Below are 21957 nucleotides of genomic sequence, written 5' to 3'. Positions count from 1 at the left end.
TATGGTCTGACCAATTCAGGCAAAGTATACATTTTCCGGTATGTAAAATGACAATAGTAAGCTTACCCTTCCCAATCACTAAGCTCCACTTCAGGTATCATAACCCTGGCACAACACTGAGGTACAGAATTGGTCTTAACTGAATTTAGTTTTCTATCTTAAAAGTCTAGAAGGAAGTTAAGTTTATATGTACCTGGGAAACCTATCTAAACTCTGTTTATGTACTCTTCAATCTTCCAGTGATTTTCATGATCCAGTGAGAGTCCAGAAAATGGAATTGTTCTCATGGATAAATTATCTTAATGCAACATTACTCAAATACATGCTTTTTCTTTTTGAAATGTGCCCAGCTTTTTGGAATTTTCCAAACTAAGAAACTAAAAACTCCTTAGCCACCCATCCTTGTGCTTTTTAAGAATCCTCTGGAAATTCTTGGTGCCTCACTCTATGGGCCTTTAAAAATTACACTGAAATGTTTAGCACTAAATTGTACAACAATTTCGTAGTGCTTTTAAAGCATTGTTTTAGGGAAGCAGTAGGACTACTTAAGGAAGTTCTCTTTTAAATAACTAAAAATTCAGGCATTATAAAATGTGCAATCTTGTCTTTTTCTGTTGTTGAGAGCCACACCAGACTGCCCTGAGATTGAAGTCAGCAGAGATGTAGAAGTCATAGGTAGTAGGCCTTGGAACATGGAGGGGACTTTGCTTACCTCTCAGAAAATTCAGATCAGGCAAGACCAAGTCACAGGCAGGAAAACAAATCTAGAAGAAAGATTGGATCTAGAGGAAAAGTTCTTGACCTTGGCTGCACATTTTAATGACTCCAAAAGTTTTTAGGAATACTAGCACCCAAACTGCATCCCAAGTCAATTAACTCAGAATTTTTGGGATGGTTCCTACTCATTAGTATTTTTTTTTTAAGTCCTAAGTTACTTCATTGTGTAGAAATGATTGAGAATCACTTATCCCAGGCGGAAAAGATCGAGGGGCACATTAGCCTAAACAACCAGCAGAAGGAAGCTGTACTTGGTTCAGGAGCTGGACTTTTAGACAGCTTTATGCCACCTATCCATGCTCTCTAGTCTCAACCCCATGTGGCTAATGGGTACACATATTTTTCAGAAGGCCTTTGAGGATGAGGAAAGAAATGTAAGCTTGTATCATCATTAGTGAGCCCAATGAGAATTTAGAAAGTCCATTTGAAATTGTATAAAATTCCACTGAGCTAAAAATAAATGAGCCAAAACTCTCTTCCCAAACTTCAGTGGGGTGGAGGAAGGAGTGGTCATATGTAGCTTGTAAGCCTATTGAAACTCTGTTCTTGGATTCCACAATCTTCCAGGAGTTTGTTTGATTGTTTATGGAGACAGGAGATAGACGCTTCAAAGCAGAATTCAGGAATACATTACAATATTTTATTCATTTGCTCACTTATTCATTCATCTATTCATTCTTTCATAAATATTATTGAGCATGAGCTATCTATCAGGCACTGAGACTAAGGGATCAATAAGTCCAAAGTCCTGCCCCTCAAGAAGATTCTAGTGTAGCGAGGGGACACATAAACAAAGACTTCTAAAAAGTCTGTATGTAGTGCTACAATAGTACAGACTCATGTTAGAGGAGCTGAAGGACATCCATCTGACTGTTTTGAGGTTCTGACAGAGGTCACACTGAGTAAAGAGTATTTCAGCCAGTTCTTGAAGAATGCATAGGAGTTTTTATTGTTATTTTTAGATATACATGACAGTAGGGAGCATATGATTTTTAAAAAATATTTTTTAGTCATCAATGGACCTTTGTTTTATTTATTTATATGCAGTGCTGAGAATCAAACCCAGTGCTTCACACATGCTAGGCAAGTGCTCTAACACTGAGCTACAACCCCAGCCTGAGAGCACAAGATTTTCCTAGATGGACAAACAGGTGACGGCCCCTCTCTGCAGAAGAAACGGCACTATGGAGAAATCTGAGCTCAGAAAAATTGGCATATCATGGGGAGCCTTGTTTGCAGGGCTGAAGAACTTGAACATGTTTTATACATGCTGAGGATCCAGCATCAAATTTTAAGCAGTGGAGTGTCAAGATTGGATTTCATTTTAGACCTTTTAACATGACAACGTTCCCAGAATTTGGGCATTTAACAGCAAAGTACAGAAAGAAAATATTATTAGTATATTAACTTCTTTTTTCAGTTATTGGGTATGTTTTGTTAGTCCCATATTACATTATGTACACATTATAAAACCAGTATTCATATATTAGAGTGCTGCTGAATCCTTTTTTTTTTTTTTAATGTAAGGATTGTGCAGTCAAAAATTTTTGAGACCCACTCTTAGAGGATGGATTGGAGGGAAAGAATGGGAAGCCTGGGGTTCAACATGAGGCAAATGCAAACATGTGAGATGCACTGAGGGCCCAAACTGGGGGTTCTCAGTCTGGACAATCCATTAGAACTCCCTGTGGAGCACTTTAAAAATCACACCAGGACACACACACACACACACACACACACACGAACACAACATACACACACCTCGTATGTACCAGGTAAATCAGAGTCTCTGAAGCTGGGGCACAAAAACGAGTGTTTTTAGCTCCTCAGGTTGTTCTAATATTATGAAATCAGAGCTGAAAACCCCAGATTTAGGATGTCACCATGGCTGGACTGATGGTGTTGAAGTGGAGGACCATGTGCCTAAACTAAGCAGAGGCAATGAAAATATGAGTGAGAGAGGTTTTTCACACTATTTAGGTAGCAGAACTAATAATACTTGGTGACCATCTAGATCCTGGAGTCTGAGGAGATGGAGGCACAAAAGATGACCCCAGGTGTCTGGCATGAGAAATTGATTGAAGCCACCATGAGGGACAATTTGGGAGTAAAATCAACATGTTCACATGCAGAACAGAAGACATCCAGTAGAGGCAGAGGATGGAGAGTCAGGAGGATGAAGATATTTGAAGGAGAGCCACAAGGACAAATGAAACAATACCTAGAAAACAAAACCTTAAACCTAAGCACTCAAATTCTGAAATCCGTACTTTTAAAGATGACAGTGAATTACCGTCTAAATGATTTGATAAGCGTGAATCCACAGAGGGCAGGGAGACAATGGAAGCGTGGAAGTTCTTAGCAAGGAGAGGACTTTGTGTGTTCATAGTGCAAATGGTCGCTTTTTAATTTCTTTTCTATGAAATTAAATTAGGTTTTTAAAATTTGCCCCCATTAAGTTCATTTTTTTGAACAAGTAAAGCAAATCACAAGAACTGGCTGGCAAAGCTATCTTTGTCTGCATAGTTAACCTCTTAAGCAAAAAACTGCCGCTGGTTTAATAGTTTGGCAGTGCACGCATTTGTTTACTAATCTCGTTTCATGGACTTCAGCCTGTCATTAGAGAGTGAATTTGGCTTGTCAAGGGCCATTTAGTTAGTTGGGACATGGAAGCCAGAGGACCACAAGCAGCCCCAGTGGTGGACCTGCTCCCACCTTGCCCATTTTCAAGCTTTCCTCTTAAGCTCAGACCCGCAACACTGCCTGCAGCTATCTGAGTTTAATGAAGGATAATGTTTCTTCCCTTCAGTATTTTTTTTTTTTTTTTTTATTGTTTTCTTCTTGCCCCAGCAAAAACAATTCTGTAAGGAAGCCAGGTTGAGGAGTCAGCAATTTGAATGAGGATAGCATTGCCCTGAAGCCTATTTTTAAAACTCAAACCACCTGCTCTAAATTTTCACTGACTCGATTCTTCAGCAGTTTCTAAAGATTTATTTAAATCCTAATTGCAGTGTTTATGAAAGAATGGGGATTGCCAACTTCTGGATTCAGCAGGGAGGCGCAGCGATGCTATTTAAATATTCTAAGTACCTGGCTGCACACATGGTCTATGGAGCAGTACAGCTAACCTACCATTTTTCTCCTGGCTCATATTCTATTGGGCTAAGTATTCCCAGGAGGGATAAAATAAACCAAAAGCACACTTCCTTCTGGTCCTTATCTCCCTTGAGTCCCCCAAGTCCTAGTAACTCTTCAGCTGCATCTTATAACATGATAGATCTCTATTCTCTTTACTGGCAGCTGAAATCCATTCCTCAGAAAGTGTCTGCTCCTTCTGAATAAAGTAACCACTCAAGTCAGATTGCCCAGGACAGCCCCAGTTTATACTCATTTCCCAGTGTGAACATAATCATATCCCCTTTCAGTTTCCAAAGTGACTCAGTTTGGATGAGACGTGTTTGGCCTCCTAGCCCATGGCAGCTCACCCATGCATCCCTGAAATGGAATACCGCACTTCTTTTTTAAGCTCGGGGTTCTCCAGTGGATTAACTCACAAGACATAGTAAATCTATATTTTTCTCATTGCTTTCTTTACCCAATTTCACTGAGGCACGTAGTCCTTCCTATACTCCTTCTTAGTAATCCAGCTCTCTACCAACATTTGACCCCCCAGGGCATCTCCATTCCCCTGGTTCCAGCTGCTTCAAGGGCTGCCAATGTGCAATGTCTTCTTACCAAGGAGCTCCCCAGATTCCATTGCACTCCTACCTTTGTGGATCAAAGCTGCCTATCCTCTAACCAACCTCATATTCACATGGCCTCTGCCCCATCTCGCAAAATTGTCCATCCCTGATTTTCCTACTTGAATTTGACTAAGAATGCTGACCTTGCTCCTTGTCTTAGGATAATCTTCCAAGCTGTGCCCTCTTCCTAGTCAGAAACTTGCAGATCCATTTTGCAAAAATGTTTTTTGTATGTTTTTATTAGTGCATTATAGTTATACTATTATAATAGTGGGGTTCATTTTGACATACTCATACATGTGTGATTTGCTCCAGTACCCTGTATTTCCTCTTTCCCACCCCTTATTCCCCCTATTCCCCTCTCTCTACTTATCTTCCTTCTATTTATCTATTTTTAATTGACATACATAAATGTGAAATTAACTGTCATATTTATATATGCACATAGCATAGTTTGGTCGATTTCATTCCACAATTCCTCTCTTTTCCTGTCCCACCTCCCTCCCATTCGATCCCCTTCCTTTACGTCACTGATCTCCCTTCTATTTTCATGGGCTCCACCCTTTTCCCCTTATTTTGCTATAGCTTCCACATGTAAGAGACATTTTACCCTTGATTTTCTGAGCCTGGCTTACTTCACTTAGCACAACAGTCTCTAGTTCCATCCATTTATCAGCAAATGCCATTTCATTCTCATTTATGGTGAATAGCACTCCATTATGTAAATATACTTTCTTTTCCATTCATCTGTTGATGAGCATCTGGGCTAGTTCCAAAACCTGGCTATTGTGAATTGTGCTGCTATAAACATTGATGTGCCTATATCACCATTGTATGCTGATTTTAGTTCTTTTAGATAAGTATTTAGGAGTAGGGAAGTTCAGTCATATGATGGTTCCATTTCTAGTTTTTTGAGGAATCTCCATATTGCTTTCCAAAGTGGTTGTGCTAATTTGCAGTCCCAACAGCAATGTAGGAATGTACCTTTTTCTTCACATCCTTACCAGTATTTACTTATTATTACTTGTATTCTTGATGATTCCCATTCTAACTGGAGTAAGATGAAATGTCAATGTAGTTTATTTTTTCTTTCTTTTTCTTTCTTTTCTTTTTCTTTTTTTTTTTTTGCAGGGGATAGTGGGGAAGGTTATACCAGGGATTGAACCCAGGGGCACTCTACCACTGAGCCACATTCCCAGCTCTATTTTGTATTTTATTTAGAGACAGGGTCTTACTGAGTTGCTTAGCACCTCGCCTTTGCTGAAGCTGGCTTTGAATCCTCGATCCCCCTGCCTCAACCTCCCAAGGCATGCCTCAAAACTGCACCTGGCCTCAAAGTAGTTTTGATTTAAATTTCCCTGATTGCTATGAATGTTGAGCATTTTTTCATATATTTGTTGACCATTTGGATTTTTTCTTTTGAGAAATGTCTGTTTAGTTCTGTTGCCCTTCATTCATTGAGTTACCGCTTGGTGAAATGTTTAAAAATGAATCCAGTTCCATATACCTGAGATCTATGTGAACTGCTAAATTCAATTTAGGGGATATTCTTTTTTCCTATTTTCTTTTATAGTGCTAAGGATTGAACCCAGAATTTCATGCATGCTCGGCAAGTACTCGATCACTAAGCTATACCCCCAATTCCTGGTTTCCTTTTCTATTTGATTTTTTTAAAACAACACAAAAGTGTTAATATCAATTTTACCAAAAATTAAAGTCAGATATAAGAAATAAGAACAGCATCTTCTACATAGAACTGAATCTACTAAGTGTTGGGAATTGAGAGAACTCATATCAAGAACTATTTGGCATGCTGTATTGGGAAATATATACTTGGTGGATACAGTTGGCCGAGGCCCAGTTCCATCCATCAGCTTTACATACTGACTAATACTGTTTCTTTCTCTTGGGGTAAAATTATTAGTACTGGGAACGGTAGAGAACAAATCACACTCACCAAACTCACAAGAGACTGAATTCTAATTTTAAATGCCTGTTATTATTTGCCAGAGTTGGGATAATAGATGCTCCTTGACTTACCATAGCATCATGTCCACATAAACGTATCCTATGTTGAAAATATTCTAAATGCATCACATGCCCCTGGCCTACTGAACACTATAGCTTAGCCTAGCCTACCTTAAGCATGCTGAGAACACTTACATTAGCTTACAGTTGGGTTAAATTATCTAATACAAAGCCTATTTTTATTTGGATAGCTCTTGTGATTTATTGAATGCTCTACTGAAAGTGAAAGCATCATCTGTAAAGTTAAAAAATCCTAAATGGAAACAGGGTTAAATCAGGGACTGTCCATATTCCTGTCAGATAATCATCATCCTTTAAAAAAAAACACTTTTAAGAAAGACAACCAGTTTCATAAGGTCCTCAGTGGCTCTAGATATCAGCAAAGGACCCACATGATGTTCATATATTTATTTCCTATTCTATTAAGTGCTTACTACGTGCCAGGCCCATGTCATTAAGGAAATGCCTCTGAGTAAGGACAGTGCTCCTTTGTCCTGTGGAGTGGAAAGCAAACCTGCACGATCGCCAACTCAGTACAGCCACCCCTCCTCTCCCGGACCACCTGCCGCAGTGCATGCTCTACATCCTTGGCTTTCCTTACCTTCATTCCAAGCAAATCAGCTCCATTCTCTTCTCTGCTTTAGTTCACCTCTAAAATTTTAAAATTCATTAAATCACAACTAAAAGAGAGCTCTTGCCCCATATGTTGGAAATTTTGGAGAAACCCTTGTTCCTCTATGGATTTTTGGGAATGTCCCATTCTCACCAGAATGTCATCTGTTAGTTTTTTCTTGGGCTAAGGTACTTCTGCAGATGCCTAATCACATGTACTTTGTAGCATTTACTTAATAACTTTTTTCTTGGCTGGTGACTTTTTCTGGTCTCTATCTGGAGACTAGATGCCAAAGATACACACTATTTGGTGCTCAAGGCACCTCATCCCTCTCCACATATAACTAAACTATGGTATTTCATCCATGAAAGTCATCAGCATAGATTTCCATATTAAATCTAGGCTCAGCACGCTTTTCTGTTTCTCTCTTTTGCCGTTAACTTTCACTAACTGGCATGCAATGGATTAACTTTATTTGACAAGAAGTGGTCATTCTAAGAAAAAAGTTTAAAAACATATTCATCCTCATCTTGTCCTCTGCTTTGAGAGGTCAGCGAACAAACCAGTTGCTTCTGGAAAGAAAGTTCCTTTTCCAAACAAAAGCTTTATCAAGAGAAGGAATGAAATAGCTACAATTTCCAGAATTCATCACCATGTGAAGAAAAGTCATCCAGGTGTTGCTTAACACTGCTTCCTGCATCTGCTGTGGATGGGCGGGCTGGGCTGTGTTACCTTTGAGAGGAGCTAGAAGTAGACTTTGAGAGGAATTTTCTGATTTCATGAATTGGTAAATTGAAAACATATTATCCAGGATGGATAAGACTCCCCACAAAGTTTTCACGCAGGCAACAGTTATTATTTTGTGTTTGGAGGGAGCACAGCCAGAATATTTAAAGGTAGACATTAGGAAGGTGCAGAGTTTACGAGTGCAGGCTCTAGAGTCAGACTGGAGTTCATTGCCACATGGGACTCAACCACTTTTCCCAACTGCAAAAGGAGGATTATAAATGTACCTACTTCCTGGAGCTGGTCCCAGGACTAGGAAATAAATGCAAAGTGTCTAGTATAGCCCTGCATGTATTGTGTACTCAATAAATGTCAGTTGTATTTAAGATTCCTTATCCTTGGATATCACAATGAAATCTCATTAATTAGGGCCCCCCCACAGACTTGAAAATGTACTACACTATTTGCTCTATTTCACAGCACCTTCACAGCAAAGATAACATTATATTCTAATATATGCTAATTAATAATGCATATAAATGTTATTGTAAACTTCTAATCCTATATAAATAAACATTTTTTATGTTTTTGTCGACAATTCATAAATAGATTGGACTGGAAATTGTCTCTTTGTCTCATTGAAAGCCTACTGAAATGTTAAGAAATTACAAAGGGACTATTAATCCGATTTAAGAGAACAAACCCTTTTCCAAAAAACACTTAGTACCATCTGCATATAAATAGTCACTCTACCAATCATAAATGATCCTTATGTCTTTATTAAAACCAGTCTCTCAGAACCTTGACTTCTCAACACTTTTAGAGTTGTTAGTTCAGGTATTCAAGTGTAACACCCCTGCACTTTTTCCAATTTTTTGGAAATGTATCTTTTCTCATGGGTGAATAGAGCTGGTTTAATTTGTTTTATATCATGAATTTCCCACGGGGGAAAACCAAAATGATATTCTGTGGAATTCCATGCTTGGTAAACTCCATCTAGAAATAATGTGGCTGACAAAATTGCTCACAGCTTTAGTCACTTCATAACCATGAACAAAGGAAAAAGTGATTCCCTCTCCTTCCAGGTCTCCGTTCCCACCCAGTCAGCTTCTCCCAGACAATAGTCACCAATCTTTTAATTAGCCAACATATGCCGGATATCTGCTCATGGCACTGTGTTAAATATTTTCAGGGATATGAAAAACTCCACCTGGGATGCACAATCTAGCTAGGGGACAAAATACACCTACTATGGAGGGTGGCAATGGCTTCATGGATAGAATTTCTTTCTGGAGTGATGAGGACTTTCTGGAATTAGTGGTAGTGGCTACACAACATTGTGAGCATACCAAAAGCCACTCAACTGTACACTTTAAAATGACTAAAATGTTGGGGTTTTATGTTTGTGTTTTACACCTAATACAGAACAGCAACTAAGTTTCAAATATATGCTACCATATATATGAAGAACTATAAGAGAGCAAGCAATGCCCTGGATAGCATGATGCCTTGGATATCATAATGAAATCCCATTAGTTTGTAGCCCTTCCCCTGGGGCTGCAGACATCAGGGGAGACCTTCTAGCAGAAAGGGAACTCAGATCTGGAAGGCTTCAGTCTCAAATATCTAAAGGGGACAGGCGAGTAATATAAATAATTAAATGAATAAGGCAGCCAAGTATAAAATTCAAACACAATTTTTAGATTAAATACATAGAAGAACGTTTTCACAAAAGAAATAGAATATTTTCTCCTTTCCCTTCAAACAAAAAGCCCTTTCTGGTGAAGCTTCCATTTTCCCACTGTTAAAATGATGAGAGCACCAAGAAACCTAGGTGTAAGTGGAAAGAGCGCTGACAATTGGCATGTGAATTTCTTGTCAAAGAGACAATTGAGAGTGACAAGGACTGTGGTCAGATGGAGAAAAAATGATGACCTCTTGAGGTATGTCAGTTACAGAGAGCAGGAATGCCATCACAAGCTCACAGGATTGAATATTCCAAGATTTAAAGATACTCCAGAATCTGACTATGTTTATGGGAAGAAATCTTGATTTTTTTTTTTAACTGTGTTATGTGAATATCAGTGAGCTTAAGGGACTTCCAGTCTTCAAAAAGATATTTCCCCTTCAGGCAAGAGTTCAGTTTCCCAACTTTGCATTTGTCTCTGCCTTCACTCTTTTTTTTTATTAATTTTTTTTTTAATTTTTACAGACTGCCTTTTGATTCATTGTACATTAATAGGGTACAACTTTTCATTTCTATGGTTGAACACAATGCAGATTCACACCATGCATGTAATCATACATATACATAGGGTAATACTGTCTGTTTCATTCTACTATCTTTCTGTCCCCCACCCCTTCCCACCCTATTTTCCTCTACACCATCCAAAATTCCTTCATTCTTCTCTTCCCCCTGCCACCCACCCTCGTTATATATTGTCATCCACTATTCAGAGAAAACATTTGGCCTTTGGTTTTTTGGGGTTTGGCCTATTTCACTTAGCATGATATTTTCCAATTTCATCCATTTACGAGCAAATGCCATAATTTTATTCTTCTTTTTGGCCGAGTAATATTCCATTGTGTATATATACCACAGTTTCTTTATCCATTCATTAATTGAAGGGCATCTTGGTTGGTTCCATAATCTAGCTATTGTGAATTGAGCAGCTATGAACTTTGATGTGACTATGTCACTGTAGTATGCTGGTTTTAAGTCCTCTGAGTATAAACTGAGGAATGGAATAGCTGGGTCAAATGGTGGGTCCATTCTAAGTTTTCTGAGGAATCTCCATACTCCTTTCCAGAGTGGCTGCACCAATTTGCAACTCCACCAGCAATGTATAAATGTGCCTTTTTCCCCACATCCATGCCAACATTTACTATTGCTTGTGTTCTTGATAATAGTCATTCTAATTGGAGTTAGATGAAATCTTGGAGCGATTTTTTTAAAGTTGGCCCAAGATTTAATTTTCAACAGTCTGGTCTGTGGCCAGATGTAACACACCACAGACTCTAGCTTGGAGTCTCAATTGGGAACGAAAAGAGGATGCAGGATGTGCTTCACAAGGAGACTCACTTAGGCAGAGCTAAGTGTTGAGTCCATCCACCAGAGGAGGAGGGAATGAGCTTGACTGAAGGCGGGGTATAGGGGTGGCTCCTGGTCTGGGGCAGATTGGGCTGGGGAAGTCCATGGAGGAGGAAGGGAATGTCAGCTGTAGACTGTGGATTTTATTCAACTGAGAAGGATGAATTATATAGCATGTGCAACCCTGACCCCAGCAAGCTCAGATGCCTCTTCCTCTAGTGCTCAATCTGAGCTTTCCTCAGCCAGACATGAAGTTGGTGAAGCTTGTGTCTATCAGGGGAAGGACAGGGAAGAAGCCTACCCTACATTGGCCAGAATTAGTCCAAGATATAGAATAGCCATTGTATGGTTTCAGAATCCTACCATTTAGTCCTGTCTAGCTAAAGAAAGGAATGAGAGAATGAACTCCTTGACTTTTTTTTACTAAGCAACACTAACCTTTGGCTAAGTTCCTATTTTTGCTTCTCTCCAACTTCAGCCAGTTTTCTTTGGCCCTTCTTCAGGAACGTGGGTCAAAAGCCTTACCCACTCCACCTCATAAAGTCTGCTCCAGGCTGGGGCCCAGCACGGGACAAGCTTAATATGGCAGTTTGTCCTGCTGCTCACTCCTGGTCCAACTGTCACTCACCAGACAGCCGAATGACCTTTCTTTGCAGTTCTGGTTCATCTGATTCCAAAAGGAAAGGGAAGATAAGACTTCAGAACTGCAACTAGAATCTGGAAATAGAAGAACTTATTTGGGAATTTGGAAATAGAATCTTAAGAACAGATCATAGGTTTTTAATTAGAAATTAAAATGATTTACTGCATTATTGTTTTAGTAGCAATTTTCCAGAAAATAAAAACAGCAATTGTGATTTTTCTTTCAAAGTGAGGTTTTAAACTTCAACTGGTGTTTAGGAGTTTCCTGGAGCAAAAAAATAAATAAATAAATAAAAGCAAAAATCCTGCAGAATAGCTTATGAAAACAAATGACACTTCACAACATGGGGTAGCTGTTGATGTGTGGAAATTAATTATGTGTCACCTATAAGATTGTTTTAATGAATGCACTGGAGAAAGAGGCTGAAGGGGTTGGTTAAATGTTCGTTGTTGGAAATGTGATTATTATCATTAATTCAGTGCAATCATAAGTAGAAAGGACTCTCTGTAGAATGCTGTGACATTTCAGTACTCTTCATGTGCCAGAGTGACAGCCTGGAACCTGCCACCTCAGTGAGCAACATGCTTTTGGCTTTAAGATCCTGTGGGTTATCGGTCTGAAAATGTGCCAGACTTCTCCAATGCTTCCTTTGCTCAAAGGACTTTCTGAGAGCAAACCATAGAGAACAGTGCCAGTAAGCCAGACTGGTGCCACCAACCACGAGGCATGGGATTTGTGCTCTTCACGTTCACTAGCATGTAGCAGAGTGTCCTTCTAAAGAAGCAGTTGCTCTTCAGCCTCTACTGAGGTCAGAACAAAAGGGTCAGACTTAAATGCCTGCAGGAAGAAGGGCTTATGTTATAGGGGGAAGATATTTTCTATTGGAGGATTCAGTCTGTCACTGGAATGATTTCTTCAATGGCATGAGGTTTCCTTCTGAGAAATGACCAAGGACAGTATAAATTCTCACTCATTTATGACAGCAATTCTTTTCTTTAAAAATACATAAGCTTTATTGAAATATAATTCATATGCCACAGAATTCACCCATTTAAAGTGTACAATTCAATGGTTTTTAGTATAGTCACAGTGCTATACGACCTTCGTCACAATCAATTTTGGAATATTTTCATCACCCGAGAAATAAACCTCATGCTCATTAGCATTCACTCCCCACCATACTTGATAAGCAACCACTAATTTAGTTCCTGTCTCTACAGATTTACCTATTGTAGACATTGCATGTCAAAGGAATTGTATATCATGTTGTCCTTTGTGTTAGTTTCTTCCAGCATAAAGTGTACCCTCTCTGAAGCTCAGTCACATTTTAGAATGTATTAGTTCTCCACTACTTGCTATGGTGAAAGAATATCCCATTATATGAATATGCCACATTTTATTTATTTATGTGGACTGTTTCTACTTTTTTGCTATTATGACTAATGCTGCTATAAACATTTGTGTATGAGATTTTATGCAGACATGTCTGTTCATTTGTCTTGAGTGCTTAACTGTGGAGTTGCTGGGTCAATTGCTTGTTTAATCATAGGAGGGACAGTCCAAATCTTTCCAAAGGAGGCTTTATCATTTTAAAGTTTCCTCCAGCAGTATCTGTGGATTATGAATCTTTTTTTTTTTTCTAATTGTGGTAGAATACATATAACATAAAATCACCATCTTAATCATTTTGAGTGTACAGTTCAATAGTGTTGCATACATTCACAGTATGGTACAGATCTCCAGAACTCTTCACCTTGCAAAACTGAAACTCTACATCTGTTAAATAGCTCCCCATCTACCATTCCCCCAGTCTCTTGTGACCACTATTCTACGTTTCTGTAAGTTTAACTACTCTATTTACCTCCCATAAATGGAACAATATAGTATTTTTCTTTCTGTGACTAGCTTATTTCACTTAGTATAGTGTTCTTAAGATTATCATAGCACGTGTCAAAATTTCCTTCTTTTGAAAGTTAATTATATTTCTTTGTGTGAGTATAACACATTCTGTTTATTCATTCATGGGTAGAAGGACACTATCTTGGTTCTACCTTTTGGCCATTACTAATCATGCTGTTGTGAATGGGGGTTCACCGAGGAGAGTGAATCTTAACCTTCCGTTTGTGTAAGAAACGTAAGCAGACTCTCATGAGTCTTCTGAAGACCCTTCCCATAACCTCGATTTCACTTTAGGATGTCTGGGGTGGAGTTTAGAAGCTTTTAAGCATTTCAGGTGTTTCTAACGCAGGTGTGCCTCCAATCCTAAGAAGTCAGGGCATAGAATCACACCACGTGGGCCTTTGAATAAAATCTGGTTCACACCTTCTCTCTGCTGTTATATTCAGTGACAATGCACATCAAAAGTGGGCACAGGGCGGCAATGAGACTCAGTGGTACAGTGCTTGCTGGGCAAGCATGAGGCCCTGGGTTCGATCTCCAACACCACACACACATGCATAAAAGGGGGGGGGGGCACAAATTGACTTTATGCTTCTTCCTTAGCACAGCTCACACATTTTTCCAAATAAAATCTTTGCAAGCTTCAGTCTGCCTCCTAACACCAAGGAGGCCTGAAGTAAGAGGTCATTTATAGTATCCCACTGTGCCTGTAATGACTTTTGGAGAGTGCAGGAGTAATCATTTTAGGAACAGGCATAAGGAAGCCTAAAATAGAGATATGCCAGGCCACAGGGCAATGCCCATCTAACTCAGAATCAATGTCGCCTCTACCAGAGAGAGAAATTAGGAAGCTTATGATACAGGAGGAGTAAGCAAGGAAGATCAGAGTTTCCATGGTTAAACTGAAAGTGTTCACTGATTAGTTGATGAAGACATATGTGTGCTGAAATTATTACTAGCAGATGATGTAGTTAGGGACAGGTGTCCAAGGCTGGACGCTAAATTGGTAACCTATTTATCAGAAGATCTTTGTCGGACTGACAGCCAGCTGGCTGTGTGACCTTGGGCTACTTATTTGATCTTGCTGAACCATACTTCCCAACCTGGTAAACTGAAAGTGATTTTCAGAGTTTTATAAGTCTCTGTTTCTGAAGCATCACTGAACAACGTGCCAGCTTGCCACTACTGTTGGTATTTACAGGGTAAAGATTTCTGAGAAGCTCCTGGAAAGCTAATATTGCTATTGTTGAGTTTAAAATACTGAGCTACAGGGGGAGATAATAGCCATGAAATCCAGTGAATTAGTAGAAAGAGAAAGGCTGGAGTGTTTGGATTTGTGGTTATGATTTCGACCATGTGCTTCAAACACTCATGCAAACAACTTAGGTAGGGGGTATGAGTGGTCTCCCACACAAGTGACCGAAAGAAGACCCTGATTCACCTGAGCAGAAAATTGTGAACTGCAATTGTAAACTTCTATTTTCCCTGAATCTAAACAACTAAATGATAAATACTGATTGTGAGTTTAATCTTGAGATGTTTTGGTTATTTCATTATACGAACAACTTATGCTATTGGTCAGTGAGAAGCACTCTAATTTCCAGAAGCTGTTACATCTATAATTCTGTACTTCTAGAGAGAGAGACAGCTATAATAATGACTAGCTTGATGGATCATGTTAAGCAATACAACATACAAGATACAAAGAACCTTTTAAATAATTAAGAAAGATGGTTACATTTGGTTCGCCAATAGTGTTAAATCTAGTTAATTATGTTCTAATTGTTTTAATTGATGAAAACTTCTGATGTATTTTCTGATTATTAATTAGCCTAGAACTTAAATTTTAAATGGAACAAAATAGTAGCTCACTTTAGCAGGGCATCTGGAGAAGCAGGAGTTAATCCTTCACATTTCAGCCCTGCCATTTTCTAGCTGAGCTAGGAAAAGTTTTAACAAATTGCTCAGCCTTTTTTTTTTTTTTTTTTTTTTTGCCTCCTTTTCCTTATCAGTAAATTGGAGGAAATACATGCTTTGAATAGTATCTCTAAGGCAGTGATCACTCAATGTTGGTTTATTATTACTGTTGTTATTGTTTCTAGTTTGTTTGGAGCTTGAGCTCACATTTTCTTACTTGAGCCTGAGAATAACCCTGTAACACAGGTAAAGCAAATGTTATAAATAAGACAAATGGAGATTAAAAATGTGACTTGCTCACAGTTTCAAAGCTAGTAAGTATTGGTAGTGGGACTATCAGGATGTTTTGGCTGATAACCAAGACTTGTTACCATTTCCTGTTCAATCATGCTGGGGATATGAGTGCCGTTCTCTTCCTGGGACACTCTCCTGAGTAGCCATGTGTTCTTTTTTTTTATTTTTATTTTAATTAAAAATCATAATTTACATAGGGCAATGTTGTTTGATTCATTCTATTATTTTTTCCCTTCCCCCCACCCCTCCCACCCCTCTTTTCCCTCTATACAGTCCTTCCTTCCTCCATTCTTACCACCCTCCTTATCCCTAACCCTAAACCTAACCCTAAACCTAACCCTAACCCTAACACTAACCCCTCCTACCCCCCCTTATATGTCCTCATCCGCTTATCAGCGAGATCATTCGTCCTTTAGTTTTTTTGAGATTGGCTTATCTCACTTAGCATGATATCCTCCAATTTCATCCATGTGTTCTTAGAGTCCCACGTTAAGATGGAGAAGCTGAGGGCATTCTAGATTTTGTGATCAAGAATCATTTTAATGACGTCAAGTGAACACCAGCATCGTGGAGGTCTCAATGCCTAAATTAATGGAGTTGCACTTGGCAAAAGCTGTGTGAACACCTTTTTATAACAGCTTATGATACATGCTAATAAGAAAAAGAAGTATTGACAGACACGATGACAGAATTCAAACTGTAAATGAGAACTTTGTACCAAATTCTGAAGTTCTTTTATTCAAAGTATCGGGAATCTTGACTACTTCAGTGGGTTCGTGGTATCTTGTGACACAAATACTAGGAAAATCCCAAGAAGGATGCAAATAGTTCTGGTATCTGAGCAACAAAGATATTGCTTAGATCCATACTTTCCCTACCCCAAATCCAGGCCCAGTTGTTGGAAGGTGAATGATCTAGCCTAGTTGTAAAACATTAGCTAAGAGATCTCTGCTGATACCAGATGGCCATATCAAAGATAAAGAAGTGTATACTATAACAGAACTGCATAATCATTGACCAAAGAGACAAAATGAAAGAGAGAGAGAGAAGCCAAAGATAATTTGAAATATTCACCTCTATTTTGTAGAACCTGGGTCTGCTCTTGTTTTTTCAGCCCAAATCCTGCCAATTATTCACTTGGATTTCAATAATAGAGCAGCTAGTGAAATTCAAGCTCAGATTGAGTCATCTAATCAAATAATATCATAATTAAATTAGAAATTTTGACTCATGATAATTGTTTTTTTCTGTTATCCTCAATGCTAGTTTAAAAAAATAAATAAATATTTCTAGGTTATCCGAGAGATTCTGACACAGATGCAAAGTGTTAGTTTGTTCTCTCTCCCTTCGGCCCTAAAGAGCTGGGATGAAATCACCTGATTTAATCATTTGGAATCCATGTGGGTCCTCTGAGATAGGACCAGATGTAACCAGAGGATTTATAGGGTGTAAAATTCAGAATGGATTAGAAAGCCTTTCTGTGTTCAGCCCAACACATCCTAAATCAACATCCCCTGAATGGACCAAAGCAATCTTTGGCTGGCCTAGTGGGGAAGTTGTCATGGCAACTGACTGGCAAGCTCCGCCAGTGGAACGTGAATGCAAACAATGGAATGATAAGACTGTTTAGAGCAGCACACTAAGGCCGCTTCTACTCAGGTACAGTGACACAGCGACACTTCGACACTTCGGAAGAGTGAAGCTGTCGCTGCATTTTGTACCTTCATGCAATTTTGGCTACTAATTTGATTTATCAACTGTCCTTTCCAAGTGCTTGGTTTAAGAACATTGCCGCTGATAGATAACAGAAGCCGTGGGAACACCAGGACCCAGTAGGTAGATGCGGTGCCACATACAAAGCCCTGGAGCACTGTTGGGCTAACTATTCAAAAATTTCCTAAAGGAGATTGAAGCACGCTTACGGCAAGTCCTATGACTCTTTAGTGCCACCTTGTGTCCTGTTAGATACTGAGCGTTTACTGGAAGCCTCTCTCAACCTCATCCCACCGGAGAGCAGCAGAGCAGAAAAAATTAGAGCTGGATTACATTGGACATTGGCAATCACTTTTCCAACAAAATGTGCACAGGATATCTTGTAAATCTCAGATTGATTAAAAAATGAAGACAGTATCTTTGTAGAATGTGGAAATGGGAAATATGAAATGGCAAATAATACCTATTTTAGGAAAGGTTGGAAGTGGCTCCATGTGGGCCCGTGTTGGGAGGAAGTTTTCAAATACAGACTCAGTGTATAGGATTCTTAATGTTATTATCCTTAATGTTATTATTCTTAATGGCATTACTAACTCTTGCAAAGGAATACTTTTTAAAGCCTGTTCAGCTATGCTGGTAGCATAAATGTATCAAATAGAGAAAATTATTCTCAATTCTATTTCATAACTCCCATTCATGGCCCATGGGTAGCAGGATGGTAGCTTGGCTCAAATGGCACTCATGCCCATTTGTCTTCTCTTACCCAGATCAAACCCAGCTGTCCTACCACCCCACCATCACTTTTTCACAGTTCGAAACCATAATCAAATCCCATTTAATTTCAGAAATGTGAAATGACCAAGGTGTGTTTCTGTGTGTTTCCTCCAGGGTTTGAGTTTTTTGAAACAAGTGCCAAGGATAACATAAATGTCAAGCAAACCTTTGAGCGCCTCGTGGATATCATCTGTGACAAAATGTCAGAGAGTTTGGAGACCGATCCGGCCATCACTGCCGCAAAGCAGAACACAAGACTCAAGGAAACCCCTCCTCCACCGCAGCCCAACTGTGGCTGTTAGTGCCCCTCCCACATGGGCAGCTCCAGGGGGCTTTGGTTGCCAAGAAACAGCATTCATAAATGGTCTATTAGCCTTCACTTATACTGCCTAATAATTATTTGAAGGAAGTCTTTGATGTCAATGGCCCATACACACATTCAAATCATGGGAGATTTACTGTGTTAATATGTGGCAAATATGTGATCTTAAATTTGTAAGGATTATTCATCTATAAACATCTGGTACTTGCATGTGACTTGTTATTTATTTGTCTTCAAGTTTTTTTTTTTTTTTTTTTTTCAAATTTCTTCTCACTTAAGCTACTGCTGGAACCTCAGACTAAATTTCACTACATCTGACTTTTATGCCATAGATTCAACTTATACTGTTCACCTGTAGAGATGATGAACAAGGAGTTGCTTGAATGTGTATGTGTGAGCAGGGGGAGATATCAGAAGACTTAATTTGTTTTACTCTTAGCTGAAAATTGAGTGGAAATTTTACTCCTGATTAGGGACAATGTCATAGGTCTGTGAAGTTTACTACTTGAAAGTGTATCTATTTTTCATTCATAGTTGAGGAGGCCATTGACCATAGATAAATTAAAATATTGTTTTTAAGGTCCTTGCCTAAGTCATTAATATTAACCTGACTGGAACTAGATTTAATCAGTTACTTTAACTTGTATATTTAAATAAACAAATACCTTTCCCCGGGACTGCTCTTTCCACTGATTCTACTCAGCTTTCTGAATGTTTGAGGGCATTGAGCAGATGGAAGAGTATCTACTGGAAGCCAGTTATGCAGTCAGCATTTTAACCAAGAAGGGTGTGAGTAGTTATAGAATTCCAAGGCCTGAGCTCCCCTATTTCCTTAGTGGCTTGCTCCCCACCACACACTCCTGCACCACTACCACAACTTTCTGGAACCATCAACTCTCGAAACAGAGGTTAGGTTGAAGCTTGTTAATGCTCCTATTCCTGTGGGATATAGACTTGCTTCCCCAACCATTGCCTTCTGCTCAAACCTCAGCTATGTTCTTTGACCTATTGAGAAGCTGTCTGAGCAGTGTTTCGGTGGGTCCCAAATTGAAGAAAAACTGTTTTCCTCTTTACTGTTTTTCAGTCTGGGTGTTTGTCATTCTAAAGCATAGCCCCATTGTGTAAGTCTTTAAACATGCTTACTTTACTCAGAGAACACTTCGTAGCTGAAAGTTCCAGAAATATTTAGCAATTTGAAAAAAGGAAGGGAATCGTTCGAACATCCAGACTTTTTTACCCCAGATTTTCTGAAAACAATATACAAATTACAGACGACAGAGTCCACTGCTGCGTGGAACCTGGTGAAGAACTTGGCATCATGTCAAAGTCCAGCACTATTAACAGCTAGGGTCTGGGGAGGGCAGTGGCAGCACTTGAAAGATTCCGAAGGACACGTCCATTCTCTGTTTTAGGTGGTTGTGTTATTCTTTTTTTTTTTTTTAATCTCTTTTCAAAAATAGAGAAGCTCCTCATGAAAATATTTGGTGCATGTTTATTGGTCAAGGATAGGAAAATATGCATATATCAAAAGAGATTTCTGGTGAATAAATGCCTACAAATCGGAACTAGGTCACACACATAATAACTTAAAAGAATGGAAAGAGCATTTGGAGTTTTAAAGCATATTCATGCTCCTTTTTTATCTTTCTCAGTTTCAGTTCCACTAATTGGTAATAAACTTCCACTTTCAAGAGTGAAGACAAGGAAACGTTAATGTTTTATTAGATTTTAATGGGAAAGCCTAAACCAAGTGTTCACTTACATAGTGTCAAACTTTCCAAAGTTGGACCACTGTCCCAGTCAGGGGAGAGCGATGCAACAGTACCCCAGGTGTACTGTGTCCACTTCCACCCTAATGGAAGTGGAGCCTTCCTCGTTTATTCTCAATTCTGGAACTGCCACCCTGTTGTGAATTTTATTGCAAAAAATTCAATGAGAAATTTCCAGAGAGGAATGTCATAGAACTCAAAAGGAAACACACCCATATTCCTGCTGTAACACATGCAGAGAGGAGTGAATATTCTCTATTCCTAATCTCATCAAGATATCCTGGTTTTTAAAATCAAATTTGGCAAATAGAGCAACCAACCCAGAGTTAACTCAGTGAGTTTCTATTGGCATAAAGTTATACTATTTATAAATGATAGCACTATAATGCCAGGGTATTTCACCCATCTGGCCAGTACACACATGTACACACATACTTACACAGTATGCCTGTATCCACAACAGCCCAACTATCTACAGGCCATTTTTACCATTGCCTAACCAAATTTTTACCATGCCTAACTAAATTTGTACTTAAAAGAACAAGATGCCTTTAAAAGTATGCACTTGTGTTAGTTTGTAAAGCTTACACATCTTTTCTTATCCTCAGTAAGGCAATTAAATCGGTATTTCAAGTCTAAATTTCTCTTCTTTGTTCATTACCTTGCCATTCCCCACTCCTCAAACTACAGTTAGGAGTAAATCTCGACTGCTTCAGGAAGATACTTCCAAGAGCTTTGGGGTTGGTACATCCCTTTATTTTCCTAATACAATTAAGAAATTGGATTGGAAATTATTTCATTTAAAATTGACCATTCTTGAAGTGAATCTGTATTTCAGTCTCTTAGAATATGAATGGAAGGTGTACGAGGTGCCCTAAGTCCCTTGATGCTGTTTAATCATTAGCCTCACATCTATGGGCTGATCAGAATTACTTCAGGACAGTGAGTCAGTTCCTTGTGGCTACTCCCACGGAGCAACTACTACTGGCCTGATGACCTTCTGATGACTGTAAGAAGCAAAAGTTTCATATACCTCCTCTTTAGGGTCAGTTGAGGTTTAATATCGCTTTGATGCCTCGTATATAAGTGCTAAGATTTTTATTTGAACAAGGAGCTTTGACGATGCCTTCAATTTTAGCAGAAAGGTGCAAAGCACGGTGTTGATATATGTGAAATACAAATTCTACAAAATTACAGCTTACGCTACTTAAGACAAATATATATTTCACCTTCTTAATGCCTACCCAGATTAATTTTAGACCTTCCGTTGAGTTAGCACGTTAGCCATTTCTTCATGAGGCAGTTTAAACTTGCGATTTTAACTACACTATGTTGACAGTAGATTTTCAGGTATACAGTGTTCTTCTTTTTTAAAGGTAATGCATTCCACTATTAACTGATCTTCCATGAACAACAGTCATCTTGGAGTGTCATAGTTCATATTCAGTGGTTCATTGTGATGTGCTTTCTCCAACATGTATCTTAGTGCATGGCTAAGGTTGTCCTACCATCTTAGTTTACTGCTTGGCATTTGTGGGACTATAACAACAACGTATCCACACTACCAAGCCTAGCAAGCTGAGGTAGCAGCTGCATGTGAAAAACTGTAATGTACATCTTATTTTAAAGTCATGACTGAAATCTTTCT

General features: G+C 38.9%; 1 protein-coding gene across 2 annotated transcripts in view; it reads left to right on the top strand.

Moving 5' to 3' along the window:
- Positions 1–20332, top strand: part of RAB3C (RAB3C, member RAS oncogene family) — a 247839-nt gene extending 227507 nt beyond the window's left edge. For both annotated transcript variants that reach the window (XM_079144047.1, XM_079144046.1), the window contains exon 5: positions 18333–20332. In XM_079144047.1, coding sequence (XP_079000173.1) covers positions 18333–18520 — 188 coding nt within the window. In that variant the 3' untranslated portion in view covers positions 18521–20332. The remainder of the gene's footprint in view (positions 1–18332) is intronic.
- The last annotated feature ends 1625 nt before the right edge of the window (positions 20333–21957 follow it).

This window comes from Sciurus vulgaris (genome assembly GCF_902686455.1).
Source record: "Sciurus vulgaris genome assembly, chromosome: 6".
Lineage (NCBI taxonomy): Eukaryota > Metazoa > Chordata > Mammalia > Rodentia > Sciuridae > Sciurus > Sciurus vulgaris.
The sequence above is the reverse complement of the archived record's forward strand: the minus strand, read 5'-3'. Positions and strand labels throughout refer to the sequence as shown.